At 49.4% G+C, this 22,223-nt stretch overlaps 2 protein-coding genes across 12 annotated transcripts in view; both read left to right on the forward strand.

Moving 5' to 3' along the window:
* LOC310827696 (uncharacterized protein) overlaps positions 1 to 16,660 on the forward strand; it is a 751,453-nt gene extending 734,793 nt beyond the window's left edge. Inside the window, exon 9 of the transcript XR_014556479.1 lies at positions 15,979 to 16,660. The gene's annotated coding sequence lies outside the window, so the exon portion shown is untranslated. The remainder of the gene's footprint in view (positions 1 to 15,978) is intronic.
* Positions 1 to 22,223, forward strand: part of LOC310827690 (uncharacterized protein) — a 119,633-nt gene that overhangs the window by 16,633 nt on the left and 80,777 nt on the right. For 3 of the 11 annotated variants that reach the window (XM_083704010.1, XM_083704029.1, XM_083704002.1), the window contains one exon: positions 12,715 to 12,796. The exons of 4 other annotated variants lie outside the window; for them this stretch is intronic. In XM_083704010.1, coding sequence (XP_083560136.1) covers positions 12,715 to 12,796 — 82 coding nt within the window. Of the gene's footprint in view, positions 1 to 9,702; positions 9,845 to 12,025; positions 12,515 to 12,714; positions 12,797 to 20,711; positions 20,799 to 20,857; positions 20,921 to 21,429; positions 21,530 to 21,653; positions 22,162 to 22,223 lie in introns of those variants that run through there. 4 more of the 11 variants (XM_083704018.1, XM_083704024.1, XM_083704001.1 and 1 more) reach the window with 4 other exon arrangements.

The raw sequence follows: 22,223 nt of genomic DNA on the forward strand, positions 1-22,223 counted from the left end.
GTTCAAGTAGCGATGGAGAGGGGGGGGAAGGGACTCAAGACAGTAGAAGAGTCACAAGGCTACAAGCCAAGAAGGACCAAAAGGACCTCGGGTTTACTAAAACTAAGGACTCTGGACAGGCTAAACCCAAAGACCCCGGGCAGACCAAAGCTAAAACCCCTTCCTCAATGCTTCACAACACCATTGAAGATCCTGCCCCAAACAGAGATAGAGATCTCCCCTCCGAACCTTGTGGGTCTACGGCAGAATCCCTGAACTATAACCAAGGAACCCCAGGGCCTTCTGACCAAGTGAGCTCTACTGTGAGCTCTACCGCGATCCAAATGCCTCTAAGGGCTTTACCGATCCCGCCTCTCTCACCTGACGGAACCCCAAGAATGGTGTATACGCATCATCCCTTTTATACTTCGGACCTCGTAACTTGGTCCAACCAGATGCCCTCCCTGAGGGACGATCCGGACAAATGTCACCGCCAGATCAGCGCAATCTTTTCCACCCACAATCCTACCTGGGCAGATGTCCATGTCCTTCTGAATGCCCTCTTTAACGAGGCAGAGAAGGCGGACATCCTGGCTAAAGCCGGGGAAGCTATAGAATCGCCCGATTACCAGAGGGGACGGCCCCAAGGATTGCAGGCGCTCACCGCACAATGTCTCCGAGTAGAACCTACATGGGATTATAACACGACAAACGGGATCTGGTGCTTAAAATTATTTAAGAAAGCCATTCTGGACGGCGTGAAGGCTGCAGGTCAACGCACCGTTAATTGGACCAAAGTCCAAACGGTAATGCAGGGACCAAACGAACACCCTTCTGATTATTATACGAGATTGGTCTCTGCCATCAAGACCTGGGGGGGAATAGACCCCGAGAATCCACAACATGAAGTAATCGTTAAAGGTTTCTTCAAGGATCAGGCCTGCCCAGATATTAGGAAAGCCCTGAACCTTCAAATTGGATACGATGGAAAAAGTATAAATGAAATCTTGTCCATTGCGAAATCCATCTACAACTCTCGAGATGAAAGAAAGAAAAAGGAGAGTAAATCCGAGGTCGAACAGATCTTGGCCTTGAGCATGGAGACTACCTATGGCCCTAACCGAGGTAGAGGCCTCAACCGAGGAAAGGGGGTCCGGGGAGGAGGACCTCCTAACCCCTATAGGCAATGGGGACCGGGGACTGGAGGGTGTTACTACTGCCAGGAAGAAGGTCACATAAAAAGATTCTGCCCTTACCTAAATACGTCAACCTACGGGGGGCACGAATCCAAGTCCTTCCCTGCTCGAGCCAGCCACCCTCCTTTCCCCCCGCAACCCAACGTAACCCCAGGGTACACCAACCACCAACCGGCGACTTATGCTCCACCAACGCCCTCGAACCCGACGCCTCAAACCCGACCCCAGTCAGGACCCCGGACCCAGATGACAGCCATAGACCAGTCTGCTCACCCTTGGGCGAATGCCACTGCGCCTCCCTTGCATCCTCCAAACCAACCACCTCCCGATGATCAGGACACCTATTGACAATTAGAAGGGGATCCCACTCAGACCCAAACCATCTGCCCCGTCCTTGCACTGTCACCTGAGGACCCGGTCTGCACTATTGAGATTGACGGCCACCCCTATCAATGTCTGTTGGACACAGGGGCTACTTATTCCACCCTAACCAACAGCCACCTGGAACCAGGGACAGTGACCAAGAAAGTAATGGGACTGGACGGGATACCCCGCACTTGTCCGCTCTCGCGACCGGCTAAGGTCACCCTCGGACCATTACTAGCGGAACACACTTTCCTTTTAACAAGCAGCCCTGTCAATCTCCTCGGCAGAGACCTCCTCTGCAAACTTAACGCCACCATTAAATGCTCCTCCGATGGCATTTACCTACATATGCCAGGGGACTCTATTCCCATGTTCCAAGGTATCGTTCAGGAATCTAAAGCGGATCGACAGTTTCCCGAACTCCCTCTTGACCTAGAAACCGACTTGCCCCCCTCCCTATGGGGCACTGAATCAACCTCAGTCGGGCTCTTACTCTCCGCCACTCCAGTCAAGATCACGTACCGAAGTGACCTACCCTTCCCATGTACCAAGCAATACCCTCTGCCCAAAGAAGCCATAGAAGGCCTAACACCCATGATTGAGGACTTCCTCGAAAAGGGGATCCTAGTCTCGTGCGCTTCACCCTGTAATACTCCAGTTCTCCCGGTCAAGAAACCCGCTAAAGAAGGGGAACCTATACGGTACCGTTTTGTGCAGGACTTGAGATTAGTGAACCAATTCGTAATACCACGGCACCCAGTAGTGGGAAACCCGAACTCCCTCCTAAACGCAATTCCAGCGGGAACTACTTGGTACTCCGCTGCGGACCTGTGCTCTGCCTTCTTCAGTATACCCCTGGACCCGACCAGCCAATTCCTCTTTGCATTTACCTGGGGGCCCGGTCAACTAACTTGGACCAGACTTCCCCAAGGCTATGTAGAGTCGCCCGCAATTTTTTCGGCCATATTACATCAAGACTTAGAGGACATCCATTTACCGGCTAGCTCCACCTTACTCCTTTACGTGGATGATATTTTATTGTGTTCTACCACTGAAGAGGCGTGTAAGACAGATACTAAACACCTCCTATCAGAACTGGCAAAGAGGGGACATAAGGTGTCCCCAAAGAAACTCCAATATTGTAAACAAGAGGTCAAGTATCTGGGACACATCCTGGGTGTAGGGACCCGAAGTCTAGCCACTGACAGGATTGAAGCAGTCACTAAAATCCCTCTCCCAAAAACGAAACGACAGCTGCGCGGCTTCCTTGGCATGGCCGGCTTCTGCCGAGCATGGATCGCTGGTTACAGCGAAATAACGAAGCCCTTAACTGTTATGACGCGTCAGGACCACCCAGACACTTTGGTCTGGGAAGAGGAAGCTTACAACTCTTTTGAACGACTAAAACGGGAACTCAGATCCGCTCCTGCCCTAGGATTACCCGACTACCGAATCCCGTTCAACCTATTTATTCACGAGCAAATGGGAGTAGCCTCCGGTGTCCTAACCCAACCCTTCCGCGACCAAGAGAGGCCAGTAGCATATTACAGTCTGCAACTTGACAACACTGCTAAAGGGGCTGTCAGTTGCCTGAGAGCCATTGCAGCCGCTGCAGTCCTCCTCGAGAAGGCTCAAGAAACAGTTATGGGCCATGAAATCACCCTTCACGTTCCCCATTCGGTCTCAACCCTCCTAACTCTAAAAGGATGCCACCATTTCTCAAACTCACGCCTCAACCGGTACGAAGCCCTCCTCCTAACCCCAACCAATGTTACCATTAAACGTGTCAACTCGCTAAACCCCGCTACCCTGCTACCCCTTCCCGATGATGGCACCCCACATCATGACTGCACCACCATAGTCCGCCAAGCTGAAAAGCCTCGTGAAGACTTAGATCATCTTCCCCTAGAGAATCCCGACCTAATACTGTATACTGACGGCAGCTCTAAAGTAATCGACGGGGTTAGAAAGACTGGGTATGCAGTGGTCACCGACTTCGAAGTACTAGAATCAAACCCAATCAACTCCCAGTACAGTGCCCAAGCCGCTGAGTTAATCGCGCTACTGCGTGCCTGCGAGATAGGTGAAGGGAAGCGGGTAACCATTTATACCGACAGTAAATACTGTTTCGGCCTGGTACACACAACCGGTCAAATTTGGCTCCAGAGAGGCTTTCTAACCGCCGCCGGGTCTCAAATCTCGCACGCCGCCCTAGTTGAGCGACTTCTCACGGCGATCCATTTACCTGCCGCTATAGCCGTCGTCCACTGCAAAGCCCATACCAAGGGTAGGGACTCAGTTTCTAAAGGAAACAGACGAGCCGACAAAGCCGCACAAATGGCTGCCCTACGCATTCCTAACAATGAATCCGAGTTTCAAGCCCTCCTGCAACCAGCAGACCTAGACCTTACAGAAATTTACAAATCTGCCCCAGAGGATGAAAAGGCTATGTGGGACTCGATAGGTGCCACCGAACAACAAGGCATCTGGGTCCTCCCCGATGGAAGAACCGTCCTTCCAAAGGCCTGGACTCCAAAAGTAGTGAGGATTCTTCATCAGCGGACACATTGGGGAAAAGGGAGATTAATGGAACATGTAATTAGATCTTGGTATGCACCCGGGATAGCTGCTGCCGCCGCAGCAGCAGCATCAAAGAATTGCATTACCTGCCATCGCTTCAATCCGAAGCGTGAACCCAGGAGGCCACCGGGAGCCAGACCATGGGCCTTTGTCCCTTTTGAGAATTTGCAACTTGACTTTATTGATCTGCCCCAATGCCAAGGCTTTAAGCATGCTTTGATTATAGTGGACCAATTCTCCTCGTGGGTGGAGGGATTCCCTTGCCGAAGAGCTACCGCATCCGTAGTTGCCAGGGCCCTCCTACAGGATATTATTCCCCGCTATGGCATACCCCGACGCCTTGACAGCGACAGGGGAACCCACTTTACTGCAGAAGTGGTGCAATTAGTTGCCAAGACACTCCAAATTAGATGGGATCTCCACACCCCGTACCACCCACAATCCTCTGGCCAAGTAGAGCGCATGAACCAGGAAATAAAAATACAGTTGGGCAAACTTTGCAAGCTCACTGGCCTAAAATGGGTGAATGCACTCCCACTGGTCCTTCATAACATCCGCAGCGCCCCAACCGAACGTTTGAAACTCTCTCCATTCGAACTTTTATTCGGGAGGCCTCCTCCCGTCTACAACACTTTATTCCCACTCTCAGAACTGGAGCTAGGAGAAACAGAACTTACTAATTATGTTATTCAGCTCCAGACACAATTACAACGTCTCCACCACTACGCGGCCATCGAGGGACAAAACCTGCCCATCGACGTCCATGCTCACTCCTTCCACCCTGGTGACTGGATTCTCGTCAAGGTCTACCAGAAAGAACCACTCCAACCCGCGTGGGAAGGCCCCTACCAAGTACTCTTGACCTCGCCAACCGCCGTGAAAGTAGGTGAGAAGTATTCTTGGTTACATCATACTAGATGCAAGTCCTCACCCCCTCCACAGGAGACGGAAGAAAGCAACGGTGAGGACTTCACATTTTCGACTCCACCTACTCCACCGACCTCATATATTGACGACGACGCTCAACAGACCGGACCAGCAGATCGGGGCCAAGGTCGGGCTCAACAGACCGGACCAGCAGATCGGGGCCAAGGTCGGGCTCAACAGACTGGACCAGCGGATCGGGGCCAAGGTCGGGCTCAACAGACTGGACCAGCGGATCGGGGCCAAAGTCGGGCTCAACAGACCGGACCAGACACCGCGACATCCAACTGGACGTCCGAAATCATCCCAGATACCAACACCATTAAGCTACGTTTCAAACGCGGTGACAGCCGCGTTTGACAGCTTCCTTCGTTTGACAGCCTCGCTTTTGACAGTTCATCTGACAGCTTCATTTGACAGCTCCATTTGACAGCTCCGTTGACAGCTTCCTTTGTTTGACAGCCTCGCTTTTGACAGTTCATCTGACAGCTTCATTTGACAGCTCCATTTGACAGCTCCGTTGACAGCTTCCTTCGTTTGACAACTTCGCTCTTGACAGTTCATCTGACAGCTTCATTTGACAGCTCCATTTGACAGCTCCGTTGACAGCTTGCTTCGTTTGACAGCCTCGCTTTGCAGCCCTCATTCGTTTGCCCCACACGCATCTACACCATGAATCTGGCCTACGCCGTTCTTCTTCTCGCCGCCATATCCTGGGTCACTCTCACATCATCAGACCACTGCACAGGGTTGCAAACAGACTATCACTTCTTGGACTATCATGAGGTCGAGACGGGAAGGTCTAACCCTGATCGAATGGGGGACTTTGATTTCTGCCTTCCAGAGTCTCGAGTCTTACTGCGCCATTCTTTAGTACCCCGACTCGCCAACGACGAATACTGGGAACTTTTCGTCCGAAACAAGGACCTGCGCCGTATCGGGTCCGCGGCCCTCACTCTTGACCACTCCTCTTACCGGCTGACCTGCCAAAACGGGACTTATCTTCTCTACGCCAACGGAGAGATCTCCCACAACCCGAACTGGACCGAAATCGAGATAGGAGGGGCCTCCCACGTTTATACGGACTCAAATCACCCCTCTGGAAACTTGATTTTCGGGTTCCAGTGTCTCCTCTCCACCCCAGAAACCCGGAAGTCTCAACTCCAGGGACTCTGCCTGCGACGATTCTGCTGCTTATGGAACCTAGGGGTCACTCACGAGTGGAAAGGGGCTGAATATCTCGAAGGTTGGCATCATCCTATACACCCTTCACGCCCCCCCTCATGGGACCACGTCGGACCCCTCAGATGCGGCGGTATCGCCAGGGATAGGCGACTATTAAACACTACTGACCCACTCCACCCAGTCGGCACGGCACCTCGACAATTCGGCACTGACTCTGCATTCCCGGGAGAAGACCTCCTCTCATCCTGGGAGCAAAACTCCTACATTAAACTTCTCAGTCAGGTGGCAAAGGAAGCACCCTACCCAGACTGCTGGATCTGTGCCCACGCGCCTAGCCACCTCCAGCAGAGTCTCCCACTAGTCCCAGTGCCAGTGACCCTTGAACAATTCCGTTCCGGAAACGTTACTTCCTGGAACCTAACGGCGCTCAACTTGACACATCAATATCTCTATCTCACCGGCCCTACGAAGGGGCCCCTTTGCCGCAGCTTCTCCGGAGAAGGAACCTTCATTGGATCTAGTACATGTTCAAACACTCTCGAAATCCTGCCCACTGGCCTGGTCACCGTCACCAGTGCAAGAGAGTCTCGGACTTTCCCTAACCTTACCGTCGCCTGGGCCGCTGCCGTCGGACACCCCTTTAACTGGAGACCCCAACCCTCTGACTCCATGCTGTTGCAAACCTTTGCCTCCGGCAGAATGGAATCTTACCTCAGCGGCCTATTCTGGGTGTGCGGACACCGTGCATATACATGGGTGAGCCCACACATGTCCGGATCCTGCTTCGTCGGCTACATTGTCCCCGGAATTAGGATCGTCCCACATCTACCCCCCGGAAGACAACGGAATAAAAGGGAGCAAAAGGAGTTGTCAGATCTGTCAGATGTTGCTGCAAATGGAGAGACCGTAGGCCGAGCACTTTTCCCGGCCTACGGTGCCGGTTCAAACCATGTGGATATCCTTCGACTCACCGACATCCTCCTTAAGTTTATGCAGGAGGCGACCCAGATCACGGACTCTCTCATGTCGGAACTAACCGAGGTAAGACAGATGGCCTTACAGACGAGGATTGCTACGGACTTCCTCTTGTCTAGTCAAGGAGGCACCTGTGCCTTAATAGGCACCGAGTGCTGCACATACGTGACTGACCAGACCTTAAACATAACTGGGCATTTGAACAATATTCACGAGTTAGCAGGGAGGCTACACGATATCCAACATGAGGGACTATCCGATGTGGACCTGTGGGGATGGTTACCCAAGTTGGGCTGGCTCCGACAATTATTGAAAGTCATGCTGCTCATCGTCTTGACCGCTGGTCTTTGTGTGTCTATTTTATGTTGTACTGTGCACTGTATTAATCCCTGCTGTTCCCTCCTCCGCCTCCGCCACCCTGCCTCGCCTAACTCCTTCTCTCTTCGAGCCTATTCTCGTTCCCAACATACCCCCACCTTCCCCGACTATGTACAGATGAGGCATCTGGGAGAAGGGGAATATGAGATCACAGAAATTTAGCGTTCCTGTGGTGCGGAGAAAGGATTTGCAAGTTCCTTCAGAACTTTGATGCAAATCTATCTCCGAATGGGGGACTGATACGGATCGGAAAGGGGGGGGTACCTTCTTTGCCCCTCTCCCTTGAACAACCGAGGCGATGACCTCTAGGGTATCCCCGTTCACCCACCCTCAGTTCCCCTCACCGTCGCACAAGCACCACACCTTCCCCAGAACCCCTTTCTACCACGAGCGAAATAAGCTCGAATATATGAATGTATTCTCTTATCTTTTCCTATGGCTATTTGCGCTCCATACTCAGAACGAGTAGACCGGGCGCTCCTGTATCTCCGCTTATTCCTATGGCTGCGTCTTGGCCAATCACAGCCATGCATTCGTCCTGCAGGAGCTAGCTCAGGCAGCTTTGCACGCCTCATTGAACCTACTGACAAGCTGTTGACGGCCCCCCACTGTGAGAACAATGGATCCGAAACTAGAGAACTTGTAAAACTGTCAAAATGTATCCATTCCTGTTACAATGTATCCATTTTGTTTCCGCTTTTGATTACCAATACCAAATAGACCGAATCACATAGAAAACCTTTGGAAATTCACATAAAATCAACCACAACTCCGATTTCTTTGCTCTTGGTGTCATTCAACTCAGCCCCTTCTGGACTCCATGATGTGATCCCTACTTCCATAATCCCCGGAGCGGCCAGGCACGTACACAGGAACTTCTTAATCCTGCCAGATCGCTTCGCATAACCCTTTCCCCGGGCAATACCAGGTGGCAGACGATGCATATCTATGACCCTTTGTCCTGCCACCACCGGTACTTGATAAACGATTGTCTATGTGTATTTCTCGCTCTACATATTTCCCCCTCCCTTGTCTCAAATGTAAATGAGTGTAACCCCACCTTTTCCCTGAGACACTCATGACGTGTGTAATATATTCATGATGCAATCCGTGAAACCCAACCCTCCCATAATGAATTCATGACGTTTCGTGCACTGTATTCTGGGACTTGGAGGGAACTTTTAAAAGTTTATGTCGCCCCACTCTCGGGGTTCAATCTCGTCTTGAACCTGTTGGCCAATAAACTTGGATCTTCGGCAGTTTGCTCCTGTCTCCGGCTGAGCTTCTTTCTTCCGCAAGAATCCACGGACTCTGTCCGATTGGCTGGGTGGCAGGGTAAATACGCACCCAGATTTCCGTAACAGGTCTTTTGCCTTTCTGAACCAGCAAGGTCTATGGGCTGCAGCTTGGCATGAAAACTGGTGTTCCTGTCACTTGCTTTTCTGTTCAATGGTCATGGTGAACGTGGCGTGAGAGTGAGATGACTGGGTGCTCATTGCCCTGGCAGCTACCTTTCAGGAGGATCAGATTGTTACTAGTAATGTTTGATGTTTTGTTATGTTTTTATGTGTTGGAAGCCGCCCAGAGTTTCTGGGGCAACCCAGCCAGATGGGTGGCATATAAATAATAAAATTATTATGATTATTATTATTATTCCTTTGACATTTGATGATGTTATATTCGGCCTTTCTCCTCCTCCTCCCCTCCCTGCCCATCTTGCGGAGGCCGCCGCCTCTTCCCTCAACTCACAACATTCCCACACTATGCGATTCTATGATTCTCTAAGGGCTTTCCTGCTTTGCAGATCCCTTTCCACCTCCTCCTGTTTCTGGACAAGGGAGGAAGCCGCTCAGAACCCAGCCAGGAGGGTGCCGTCCCCCACTACCCCCCAAAAAAGCCCCCCATGAATCAGCGTGTCTGGCAATTAACCAGAAAGTTGGCGCTTCGAGCTGACCCAGGAACGCGTGCCAGCGCAATCCCTGCATTGCAGGGGGTTGGACTAGATGACCCTCGGGTCCCTTTCCAGAGAGAATACTGTACACACAGCACAGTACGCAGAGAGGTGGAGAGGGGTGGTTTTGTTGCCCCCGGCTTTGCAAGGGTTAAAAGCAACCGAGCTGGATTCCTAGAGAGGAGAGGAAATGAAGGCGGGGGGAGGGTCCTCCAGAGCAAGAGCCCCTCTCTTCCTGCAAGGGGCGGGGGGTGGAGAGGCTGTCTTTTTCCTGCGCAAGCGCTGCTTTGGGGCCGCCTCCTGGGACCTGGTGAGTCTCCCCCCTCTCCCCTCCCCCTTAGGGTGCAGTGGGGAGAAGGGGGTCCCAGGGCTGCAGGGGAGGGTGCATGGGAGGGGGGGTGTCTGCCCCCTTCATCTCTGCAAAGCCAAATAGAGAGTTCTGCTGTGGGTCCGCTGCAACTCCCCTCTCTCTTTGGCTCTGTGCGCTGCCTGCCACTTGGGGGAAGAGAGCATGCAAATAAATCCCATTAAGATTGATGAAAACTTGAACATTCAGACAACACATACGACAAAAACAAAAACCTGGCAAAACTGACCTATGCACTGAATGAGTGAACTGCTTGGAATACAGATCCACCTTTAATACCCAGTTATAAGTGTATTTGCAGATATGTCAGACAAAACTGATTATGGTGGAATTATAGAGTGATTAGGTGATGCAAATAATTTATATGTATTTTATATCTGACTTCACTTAGCAATGCTTTCTTTTGAAATGTTTAAGTTGTGTTTTTTTTGTTAACTTTGTGTTAAATATGTATACTGTAGTTGACCTCCTCCTTTGTAATGTTTTCTTTCGTAATCTTTTAAGATAATATTTTAGTTTCCTGACAATTATGTTGCTTTGACTGTATACCTCATATCTGACTTTCTTCAGAAATGTTTGATTCTGGATTGTTTTATTAATATGCTGTAAACGGCTTTGAGATTTGCCTTAAAAATATAAAGCGGTATAGAAGTGAAATGAATAATAAGAGTAATAATGAAGAACATTGGAAGACGGAGGGCAAAGAAAAGAAAGTGCTTCTTTATGCAGTGCAGAGTTAAACCTGGTACACCCAGTGCTTGGGGCAAGGAAAGAAGCTGGGAGATGGCTCATATGGGAGTGGAGGAAATACCTGGTTGAATCAACCGGACACGGGTGAGGGCTCATCATGGACTCTACCTAGTGGCAGGGAAGGCAGCACAGAAGCTTCCATTGCACCCTCATTGTGCCACCCAGCAGAGCTGGGGTTCCAGGTAGTGTGGAATCCTTTACAGTCAGCAGCAGCTCACTGTGACTTTTTTGCAAATCCTTTTGAGGATAAAATCACTTGAATCCACTGAGACCTTGATTGTGCTGTAATAGCAGATGAGTCTCATGGGGTGTACAGAGCCCAGTCTAGTCCTGTTGTGTTGGATGAGTTTCAGTTAGTGAGGCTCGCGGACGTGGGCTAAGTGCTCAGATCAGTCAGTGCAACCGCTTGCAGTCTTGACCTTTGTCGCTCTTGGATGAAAATAAATAGCAGGGAGGAGATAGCTGGCTGGGCCAGGGAGGTGGTCACTGCCTCCCTGCATGAGTGGGTGGTCCCTTCCTGCTTGGAGGAGGCAGGGTTAGAATCAACCACACCTCAAGAAACCCTCCCAGGATTTGGAAAATCTAATTAACTGCAGGCCAGTTGCCAGCCTCCCCTTATTGGGCAAGGTTCTTGAGAGGTTCCTAACGGACCAGATCCAGGCGTTCCTGGAGGAAATTGATTTCCTAGATCTGGTTTAGGCCCAGTTTTGAACATGTGTATCTGGTCCTCAGAACAAAGACAAAAGGACGCCACCAAAGTAGTATGCCTTGAGAACGTTGCAGATTTCAAGTGCTAGAAAAAGTGACCGAAGCAGGAAAGAAATGTGCACTGGAGAGGGAGTGGGAGGGAGAGCAACTCTTGAGGACCCCAGGGTTAGCACCCCAAGTCTAGCCCAGTGTCCAAATTACACTCGGTACAAATGACTCTTCAATCGCAGTTCCAATGGCATATGTTCACTGAAAACACTGAAAGGCGGAAGAAACCAGGCCTTTCATCTCACAGAAATCCCTTCAACTGCCTGCAAATCTTGCATGATCACATTCCTCCTGGCAGGTCTAGAACAGGCATCCCCAAACTCGGCCTTCCAGATATTTTGGGACTACAATTCCCGTCATCCCTGACCACTGGTCCAGTTAACTAGGGGTGATGGGAGTTGTAGTCCCAAAACATCTGGAGGGCCGAGTTTGGGGATGCCTGGTGTACAGGCTTGCTTCTCCTCCTTCCGTTTTTTGTTAAAGAAAGTCCAGAGTCTGTGCTGTGGTACAGTCCAGTCCTGGTTCGTAGCAAGACTCAGCCATGCTTAATTCAGGGAACATTTTTATTCTCCTGACTGTGTATCAATTTTATAATGGAACAATCTGTTTGCTTTGTAGAAGTTGCTAGCCCCTGTTGGCAGAAGACCAAGGGATTCGTTCCAATCTCTTGGAAGCTTCCTGAGAGCCCAGATGGATGAGCAAGACTTAGCTGGCCCAGAAGCAGGAAGAGGTTATGCTATCCAAACTAGGAGCAGTGGGGGATTCTGGGAAAACTCTGTGCAGAAGATCCTAGGAGAGGAGGACACCCTCCACTCAGATTTGCAGAGCCAACTGTTCAGGCAGTTCTGCTACCAGGAGGCCAGAGGACCCCGAGAAGTTTGCAGCCGACTCCACCACCTTTACCGTCAGTGGCTGAAGCCAGAAAGGCACACGAAAGCTGAGATGCTGGACCTGGTGATCTTGGAGCAGTTCCTGACTGTCCTTCCACCAGAGATGGAGAGCTGGGTGAGGGAATGTGGAGCGGAGACCAGTTCCCAGGCGGTGGCCCTGGCCGAAGGTTTCCTCCTGAGTCAGGCAGAGGAGAGGAAGCAGGCAGAGGGAAAGCAGGTGAGAGAGACTTTCCTCTGGATATTCCCAAGGGGCTCCAAACAGGAGGGAGAGTTCCCCCAAACTCTCTTCTAATGGCCCATCTATTTTTCGAAAGCCTTAAGTGAATGGTATTAGATACCCCTAAAGCTTTTGCTTCTGCCATTTTGTTTCCAATCCTTCTTCCTGTTCTCTGTTTTGAATCCTTGTTTCTCTTTCAGATAAAGGATCTGTTTGCAGAAAGGAGCCAAGATTCCTCTGAGGCAGAGAAGACTCCGTTGGACACCAGAGAGAGGCCGCTGGGTAAGGAGGAAGGAGTTTTTTAAAATGTTTGGTCACATTCTGTTCATTTTGGAACTATTCTGTAGGTTCTTTTAATCATTTGGGGCCAAGAGCCCAAAGGAGGGGAGATGTGTTTTTGCACAACTAACATATGAAATGGGTACAAACATCAACATTCACTCAGCAGGCGAGGCTTTTAGAAAGGCTCTTCTGTATTCAGTGCTGCTTAAACCTCTGAGAAGCAGGCGCTAAGACTTCCCACTGACATTTTGTCTTGCAGCTGACAGAAGGACGATGGCAAGAGCTCATCCATCTTTTCCTGGTGGAGGGGAAGCAGTGGCTGTGGAAGGAATTCAGGTAGGAGGAAGGAGCATTGTGGGGAAGGAGGCTGAGGGAAGGGGCAGCCAGGTGCCTCTGGGCCAGGATGAATCCCTCTCCTCATCTTGGTTTGTCATGCCTGTCCTTAACAAAGGCTTAAATTCCAATTCCAGAAGGTTAACAAACAGCCATCTCACCTTAACTGGCCTTATGAATATTGCTGGTATTATTTATCTGTAGTTGTAGTTTTAGTTATTGATTTCCCATTTAATATTAAAATAGGCTTCTAACCATAAAAATAATAGTGGCCAGGATTCACCAAATGAGCCCAATCAGTGGCACTTTCTCCCTCCTTCCCCTCCTGTGACCCCCTGCACCCCCTTGAAGTTGGTCTTAGGGCATTGGGGAGGTTTCCCCCTCCAGAACATCAGACGGGGAGAGGAAAGGGGATCCTTCCATCTGGGAAACAGGGACGCTTGCGCAGACTGATTTGAGGAATGCCATGTGAATTCTGCCCCCCCCCCCCGTTTACACATAGATTAATACCCATTATTGAAAGACATGTAAAAGAAGCATCCATAATTAAAATGTACAACAAAACAATCCCATTAAAAGAACTCAGCAATTAACAAGCAGAAAACAGCAAAGCAATGTGTAGTAGATAATGTTTTCTAAGAAGAAGACTTTCCCCTTTTTATATTAGGGTCCAGTGTGCTTTGAAGATGTAGCTGTTCATTTCACAGACGAGGAATGGGTGTTGCTGGATCCTGACCAGAGAGCTCTGCATAAGGAAGTCATGGGGGAGAATCGTGGGATCACGGACTCTCTCGGTACGGCTCCCTGTTAGATCATGATATCTGTTCTGAAATTCAGTATGGATCTCTGTGAGGTGAACCTCAAGTATTTTCATGGAGCTAAACAACAACACCCACAGCAGGCTTCCTCAACTTCGGCCCTCCAGATGTTTTTGGCCTACAACTCCCATGATCCCTAGCTAGCAGGACCAGTGGCAAGGCATGCGGGGAATAGTAGTCGCAAAACATCTGGAGGGCCGAGGTTGAGGAAGCCTGACCCACAACATCTGGGATTTTGACAGCCCCACAGTGAACTGTGAATGAAGGGTTATCAGCTCTTTTATCTGTGAATATTCTTCCTCCAATTTTGCCTTTTTAAACCATGATCTGGCTGGTCTGAACTGCCCTAGCCTTTTTAAATGTAGGCTTCAGAATGGTTAGGTTCTGTTATGTTCTCATGTCTTTCCTTCTTTCTGTCTGTTCTTGGTAGACCAAAGAGACTTCTGACATGGGAGATGGATTGGATTCCATTATTAGATCAAACAAAATCCATCAAAGAAAAGAGCCAGGGTTTCTGAATCTCAGGTTCACATAAGTATGTCTGTTAATGCTTGTCAGAAAAGTCAATGAACCCTGTAGTAAGACTTTTAGTAAGTTATTATTGTTTATTAATCTATGGCCTGTAAAAGTGTGCGGGAGAGGAATGTTATTATGATGACAATTTTATTATTAGGCAGCCTCCTAACCATGCATTTATCACTGACAAAGGGTAATAAATTAATAATAATAATAATAATAATAATAACAACAACAAAAACAACAACTTGGAGCTCTCTCTCTTCCTGGTGCTCTAATGTCTTTCTCTTTTTGATACAGCTGGAGATGAATTGGAAATTAACAAGGGAGACCATGACAAAATCCACACAGTGGAGAAGCCATATAAATATTTGGAGTGTGGAGAGAGCTTCAGTCAGAGTTCCCATTCCACTTCTCATCAAAGAATTAAGAGCGGGAAGAAACCAAATCAGTGCTTGGAATGTGGAAAGAGCTTCAATTCCAAGTGGAGTCTCACTTGCCACCAAAGAATACACACTGGGGAGAAACCATTTCAGTGCCAAGAGTGTGGAAAGAGCTTCAGGCAGAAGGAAAGTCTTACTTCCCATCAAAGAATTCATACATTGGAGAAACCCTATCAGTGTTTGGAATGTGGAACAAGCTTCACCTGGAAGGAAAGTCTCACTTCGCATCAAAGAATTCATACAGAGGAGAAACCCTATCAGTGTTTGGAATGTGGAAAGAGCTTCAGTCGGAGCACCAATCTCACTTCCCATCAAAGAATTCATACAGGGGAGAAACCCTATCACTGCACGGAATGTGGAAAGAGCTTTAATACAAGTGTAAGCTTCCGTCGGCATCAAAGTAGTCATCGTGGGGAGAAACCATTTCAGTGCCAAGAGTGTGGAAAGTGTTTCAGTCAGAAGGGAAGTCTCACTGCTCATCAAAGGATTCATACAGGGGAGAAGCCATATCAGTGCATGGAATGTGGGAAGAGCTTTTACCAGAGCTGCAATCTCACTTCCCATCAAAAGTCTCACAGGATTGGGACACTATTCTTTTGTTGATGCAGCTTAGAATAGCATTAGCTCTATTTTTTGCTGCTGCTGCATCACTGTTCACACATGTAAAGCTTGCAGTCCACTAAGACCCCTAGATCCTTTTCACATGTACTATTGGCAAGCCAGGTGTCTCCCATCATATATTTATGCCAAAGTGCGGAACCTGACATTCGTCCCTATTGAAATTCATTTTGTTAGTTTGTTCCCTGTTCTCCAATTCTGTCTTCTGTGGCATTAGCTACCCCTCCCAGTTTGGTGCCATCTGCAAATTTGATGAGCATCCGCTCAGTTCCTTCATCTAAGTTGTTTATAAAGATGTTGAACAACAACGGGCCCGGGACAGATCCCTGGGGCACCCCATTTGTCTCTATTTTCCAGGATAACAAGGAACCATTAATGAGTACTCTTTGGGTTCAGTCAGTCAACACTTACAAACCCACCTAACAGTTACCTAGTTCAGCCCACATTGTATCAGGTTCCTCGTGAGAATATCATGGGGGACTTAGTAAAAAAGCTTTACTGAAATCAAGATACACTATGTCCACAGCATTCCCCTGATCGACCAACTTGTTACTCCATCAAAAAAAGAAGTTATATTGGTCTCGCATGACTTATTTCTGAGGAACCCATGCTGGGTTTTAGTAATCTAAGTTCTCTCAGACTGACATCTGAATTATATGTTCTAGGACTTTTCCTGTTATTGATGTCAAGCTCACTGGTCAGTAGTCACCTGGGTCTCCCCCCCTTTTTTTTAAGGTGCATTTGCAGCCTTCCAGGCTGCAGGGATCTCACCTGTTCTCCAAGAATTCTCAAAGATTATAGAAAGAGGCTCCGAGTTTACATCTGCAAGCTCCTTTAATACCCTTCGGTGCAGCTCATCAGGCTCTGGAGATCTGAATTAATTTATAGTAGCCAGGTGTTCCCTTACTACCTCTTTTCCTATCTTGGGCTGCAGCTGTCTCCTTGCATCATTGATTCTGTTATCATCAGGCTGGGCAGTGCTTTCTTTTGGGGGAAGACGGACGCAAAGTAGGTGTTGAGTGGTTCATTCTTCTCTCAGTCACCCAACAGCATTTCTCTTTCCTTTCAACACAGAGGACCTACCACTTGCTTGTTCTTCCTCTTGCTTTGAACATAGCTGAATAAAACTTTTAAAATTATTTTCAATCTCTCTTACAAGCCTGAGCTCATTCAGAGCTTTGGCCTGCCTAGACCTCCCTGCAACTGTTGGCTACTCATGTATACCCCTCCTTTGTGATTTCCCTTTTCTTCCATTTGCTATACGTTGCCATAGCAGTGAGACCATATCAGTGTCGTATCAGATAAACCATATCAGTGCTTGGAATGTGGAAAGAGCTTCACCTGGAAGGAAAGTCTCACTTCCCATCAATTACTTTATACAGTGGACAAACCTCTTGTACAGCTCTTGGAAAGTGCAACGTGCTTGAGTAAGAACAACCTCACAGCCCATCAAAGAATTCATACTGGGAAGAAAGCATAGCAGTGCTTGGAATGTGGAAAGGGCTTCAGTCAGAGGCTCAATCTCAATGGCCCTTCAAAGAACTCATGGCAGGGAGAAACCATATCAATGGCTGTGTGTGAATTTAATTTGAGGACACTTTATGCAGGTGAGAATTGCAACAGTGTTCTTCTCATGTGACAATCCAGCAAAAAATTGACATTGTCTCTCAAAACCATGGGGTGCACACACCCTCAGTGCCCAATATCTCTTCCTAGCCAGATCTGTGATGTGCAAGTCATTGGGCAAGGGGTTGAATACCTGCTTCATGTCACGTCTGCAATGGTCGTGTCCCCTTGAAGCTCTTTCTGGTTTCTGCTCAACACACACACAACCTCTTCCAGAAAAGCCACAAGTTTCAGGCTTCCCTCTGTGAGAAGCGTAAGCTGACGTTTCCCTTCCTGCTGTCCTCCTTTAATTATTCCAAGTACATTCTGAGCGGATGCAAGGAGCAAAGGATTGTATCCAGGATGAAGAAAGAGTTTTCTGTTTGCTGTACTTCAGAGATGCTTGGGAGCAACAGCAAGCAGACCAGACCCCACTTTCCCAAGCCGGGTGGAAAAGGCTTGCAAGGCAAGGAGCAGGTCTCTCAAGATGGTCCCTGGCCTCTCCAGCAGCCTCCCCAGTGGAGACGGGAGTGTGAGAGTAGTGGTTGTTGTCAAGCAGGGTTGATAGATTAGTAGTAGAGAAACAGCATTATAACACCCATTGTAGTCAGGTGACAAAAAGAGGAGCAGGAACATTTGAAATCATAAGTTGATGTACCCAACATTATCTTGAAACCCTTGTGTGTTTGTTTTAATAAACCAGTTGCATTGCACCACACATCTCCTCCTTTGCTAAGTGAGGGGTGAAGTGTTCAGATAAGAGTTCTCCAAGGTGGCAGCGGGAATAAAGCGGTGGTCTGATGAAAGACCCAGTCAAGACCCAGCTCATAGCTGTGCATCTGGAATAAAATGGGGAGGGGGCACAGGGGTGGGTGGGCAGTGCCAGAGCACCTGGGAGTGAGGGCAGTGCAATGTGTGGGGCTTGTTGTTGACTCCTGCTTTCAAGAGAGAAACCACAGAGGGAGAGAGGGGTGAGCCGCCTGTGTTCAGCTTTGCAAGGGTTCAAAGGAACTGAGTTGGATTCCTAGCAGGGCAGGAAATGAAAGCGGTGGAAGGGTCCTCCAGAGCAAAAGCCCCTTTCCTCAAGGGGAGGCAGGTGGCTGTTGCATCTCTGCTTCTCCAAGGCTGCCTCTGTGGAGCCTCCTGGAACCTGGTGAGTCTCCTTTCTGCCTTAGGGTGCAGTGGAGAGAAGGGAGGAGAGGGGGGGCCCAGGGCTGCAGGGGGAGGGGCTCTAATACATGGGGAGAACCCCCCCAAGTCTGGGAGAAGAGGGTTATGTCCCCTTCTCTGAAAAGCCAGGGTGGCCATGAGTTTGCAACTACAGTGGTACCTCTGGTTACGTACTTAATTTGTTCTAGAGGTCCGTACTTAACCTGAAACTGTTCTTAACCTGAAGCACCGCTTTAGCTAATGGGGCCTCCTGCTGCTGCTGCGCCGATGGAGCACGAATTCTGTTCTCATCCTGAAGCAAAGTTCTTAACCTGAAGCACTATTTCTGGGTTTAGTGGAGTCAGTAACCTGAAGCGTATTTAACCCGAGTTACCAGTGTAGTCTTCCTTTAGATCCATACACTGCTTGCCACTTCTGGGGTGGGTGGGTGTCTTTGGGTCAGGAAAGATTTCATGCAAATAAACCCCATTCAGATTAATGAATTTAATACGTCACATTTATTAACAGAAGTTGTGTTAATATTTGTGTAGGACTAACATTTGTGTAGGACTAACAGAGGAAACATTTGTGTAGGACTAACAGAGGACGACGGGAGGTTGGATGCAGGTGAGCTGTGCAGAGGCTCCTTTTATTAACAGGAGTTGTGGGCAGACGGAAACATTTGGACATAGAATATGCACAAAATACAAAGACAAAAACCTGACCTGTGCAGTAAATAAACAAGGACTGTTGGAAGATGGAGGGCAGAGAGAAGAAAGTGCTTCTTCACAGATGCTCACCAAGCTAGATGGCTTTAAAAAAAGCATGTGACCAGTGCGTGGCGCTGTGGGCGGCTCCTTTCCCTTTGGGCTGTGCTCTGCAGTGCTTCTAGGAGGGCTAGAGGTTTATTTCAGCTTCTTCCTGTTAACAGAGAAATCTGAGGGCTCCCTTGGACAAAAAACAAGGACACCAGCCAGGAATAAGCAGAGCAAAACAGCAACCAGTAGGCTTGGTCTTTATTGAAGACAGTTGCGACAGGACTCCCACCTGCCACCAGGTGAAACAAGATGGAAGCCCCAAACAAAAGAGAACCCAAACTTTTATTAGATGCTAATCCCCCATGCTACACCCCCCAAACTACATCACTCATACATCACAGTTACATCATGAAAGGGGAGGTCTGGTGTCAGTTATCTGAGCATCCTGGACCCTGCCTCATGGTTCCCCTTGCCCTCCACCAAACACCCACAAGTGTAACAAAAGAGATATTTACATTCCCTGTTTCCCACCCTTTTGTCTTCATCTGGGTTTGGTATTTCTGGAATGGCTACCTGTCTGGCACTCAGGTATCAGGATGCCAGGAATTATCCCTCAGGCAGAGGGGCTGCTGAGTAGCTGAGCTCACAGGTCTAGATGAATTTCTAAAGTTTTCCCAGGGAGCCATTGCATAGATACATTTATTGGTGAATTCTTACATTTGGTATCGTGCAGCAGAGGCCCTTTGAATAGGCAGGAAGAAACTGTGATGAAGTGTTTTGTGGGGAGAAGTCACAAAAGTGATTGTGCTGATTTTGGTAGTGGGCTGCATGTGCATGTTATCTGCTGGAGGGACAACCCCCCCCCCAACCTATACATAAATTCCTGCAACATTCCTTTTGTACTTAAAGAAAGCTCGGAATCTGGACTGTGGTGGAGTCCAGGCTTGGTTCCTAGCAAGACAGGCCCGTACTTGCTGAGAGCACATCTTATCTTCTCCGGAGAGTGTGCTGATTTTATAACAGAATAGTGTACAGTATTTACTTTGCAGGATGTGCAGACACTTCCACTTAGGACAGACAGAAGTTGGCTGAAGACAAAAGGGGTTCTTTCAAATCACTTGGGGGATTCTTGAGAGCCCAGATGGATGAGCCAGATCTCAGCTGGCCCTGAAGCAGGAAGGGGCCATGCCATCCAAACTGGGAGCAGTGGGGGATTCTGGGAACGCTCCATACAGAAGATCCTGGGTGAGGAGGACACCCTCCACTCAGATGTGAAGAGACAGCGGTTCAGGCAGTTCTGGTACCAGGAGGCCAAAGGACCCCGAGAGATTTGCAGCTGACTCCGCCACCTTTCCCAATACAGTGGAACCTTGGTTCTCAAACTTAATTTATTCCGAAAGGGTGTTTGACTCCTGGAACAATTTAAAAACCAAGGCACAGATTCCAATTGGCTGCAGGAGCCGGTTGCAAACTTCTCGGAGTCCTTTGGCCTCCAGGTAGCAGAACTGCCTGAGCTGCAGGATCTTCGTATCTGAACTGCAGCTGTTTCCCCTTGCAAGCCTCTACAAGACCGGAGGAAGCCCTTCTGTCCTCTGCCAACTTCTGTGCCCCTCCCGCAAAAGAAACCTCTCTGGGCGGGTGCAGAGGGCGGGGCTCCTCCCCGATTCATCATGGGGGGGCGGCTGAGCTCGGGGCGCTCCGCTTTGCAAGGATCGCAGGGAACTGAGCTGGGCTCCGAGAGAGTAGAGGAAAGGAAGGAGGGGTGCGACCAGCCCTCCCCCCCCCCCGCAAAAGCCCCTCCCCCTCCCCCCAGTCATTTCCGGGAAGCGGGGGGAGGTTTCGCCTGCCTCCCGCCCCGTGCAAGGGGGCGCCTCCCAGGATGCGGTGAGTCTCCTCTCCCCCCCCCCATTGGGAGAAAGGGGTCCCAGGGCTGCAGCGGGAGGGTGCATGGGGAGGGTCAGGGAGAGGAGGATCCTGCCCCCCCTTCCTCTGCACGGTGGTCTCCCTTGGGATGCTGGGAAAAGGCAGGCAAAGAAGCGCAGCCCTTTCAGGTTGAGGAAAAGATGGGCAGAGATGGCAGCCAGGGGGAAACATTCTGAGCAGCTCCCCTTCCCAGACTTGGGGTCCTGGAAACACCTGTCTCTGGGGTCAGAGGCCTTGGGAAAGAGGGGGGGGCTCTGTGGGGAGGGTATGCTCCAGCCCAGGAACTCCCACCAGGATGCCCTTTCTGGGGCAACCCTCCCCCCCAAACACAAGAGGACCCCCTCTGCCAGCCTCCCCACCCCAGAGGGTCTGAAGGGAAGGAGGCGGTTCTTCAGATATGTGGGGGGATCTAAGTGAACCCTCATGGGAGCCCCTTCAATAGAATGGACAACCAATGCAGCTGTTTTAAAACCAGAATGTTATGATTTTTAGCTGGTGATATACTGTATTACGATGTTGAAAACCAGGCATCGCCCAGCCCTAAAAAAGATGCCAGACTCATTAGAAAAGGTACTTGATGATGCCGTCAATATTATTTTTAAAAAAACACCTTGAACTTTGAATTATAGGATTTTAATAAAATAAGAATGATAATAAGATCAATTTTATAACAGAAAGACGTATTCCTTTGTAGGATTTGCTAGCCACTTTAATAAGGACAGACAGAACTTAGCAGAAGGCCAAGGGATTCCTTCCGATATCTTGGAGGCTTCCTGAGAACACAGATGGATGAGCAAGACTCAGCTGGCCCTGAAGCAGGAAGAGGCCATGCCATCAACACTGGGAGCAGTGAGGGATTCTGGGAAAGCTCCGTGAAGAAGATCCTGGGTGAGGAGGACACCCTCCACTCTGATATGAAGAGCCAGCAGTTCAGGCAGTTCTGCTACCAGGAGGCCAAAGGACCCCGAGAGGTTTGCAGCCAGCTCCACCATCTTTGCCATCAGTGGCTGAAGCCAGAAAGGCACACGAAAGCTCACATGCTGGACCTGGTGGTCTTGGAGCAGTTCCTGGCTGTCCTTCCACCGGAGATGGAGAACTGGGTGAGGGAATGCGGAGCTGAGACCAGTTCCCAGGCGGTGGCCCTGGCCGAAGGATTCCTCCTGAGTCAGGCAGAGGAGAGGAAGCAGGCAGAGAGAAAGCAGGTGAGAGAGACTGTCCTCTGGATACTCTCAAGGGGCTCTGAAAAGGAGGCAGAGTATCCTGA

This window comes from Podarcis gaigeae (genome assembly GCF_964106915.1).
Source record: "Podarcis gaigeae genome assembly, chromosome: 12".
NCBI classification, from domain to species: domain Eukaryota; kingdom Metazoa; phylum Chordata; class Lepidosauria; order Squamata; family Lacertidae; genus Podarcis; species Podarcis gaigeae.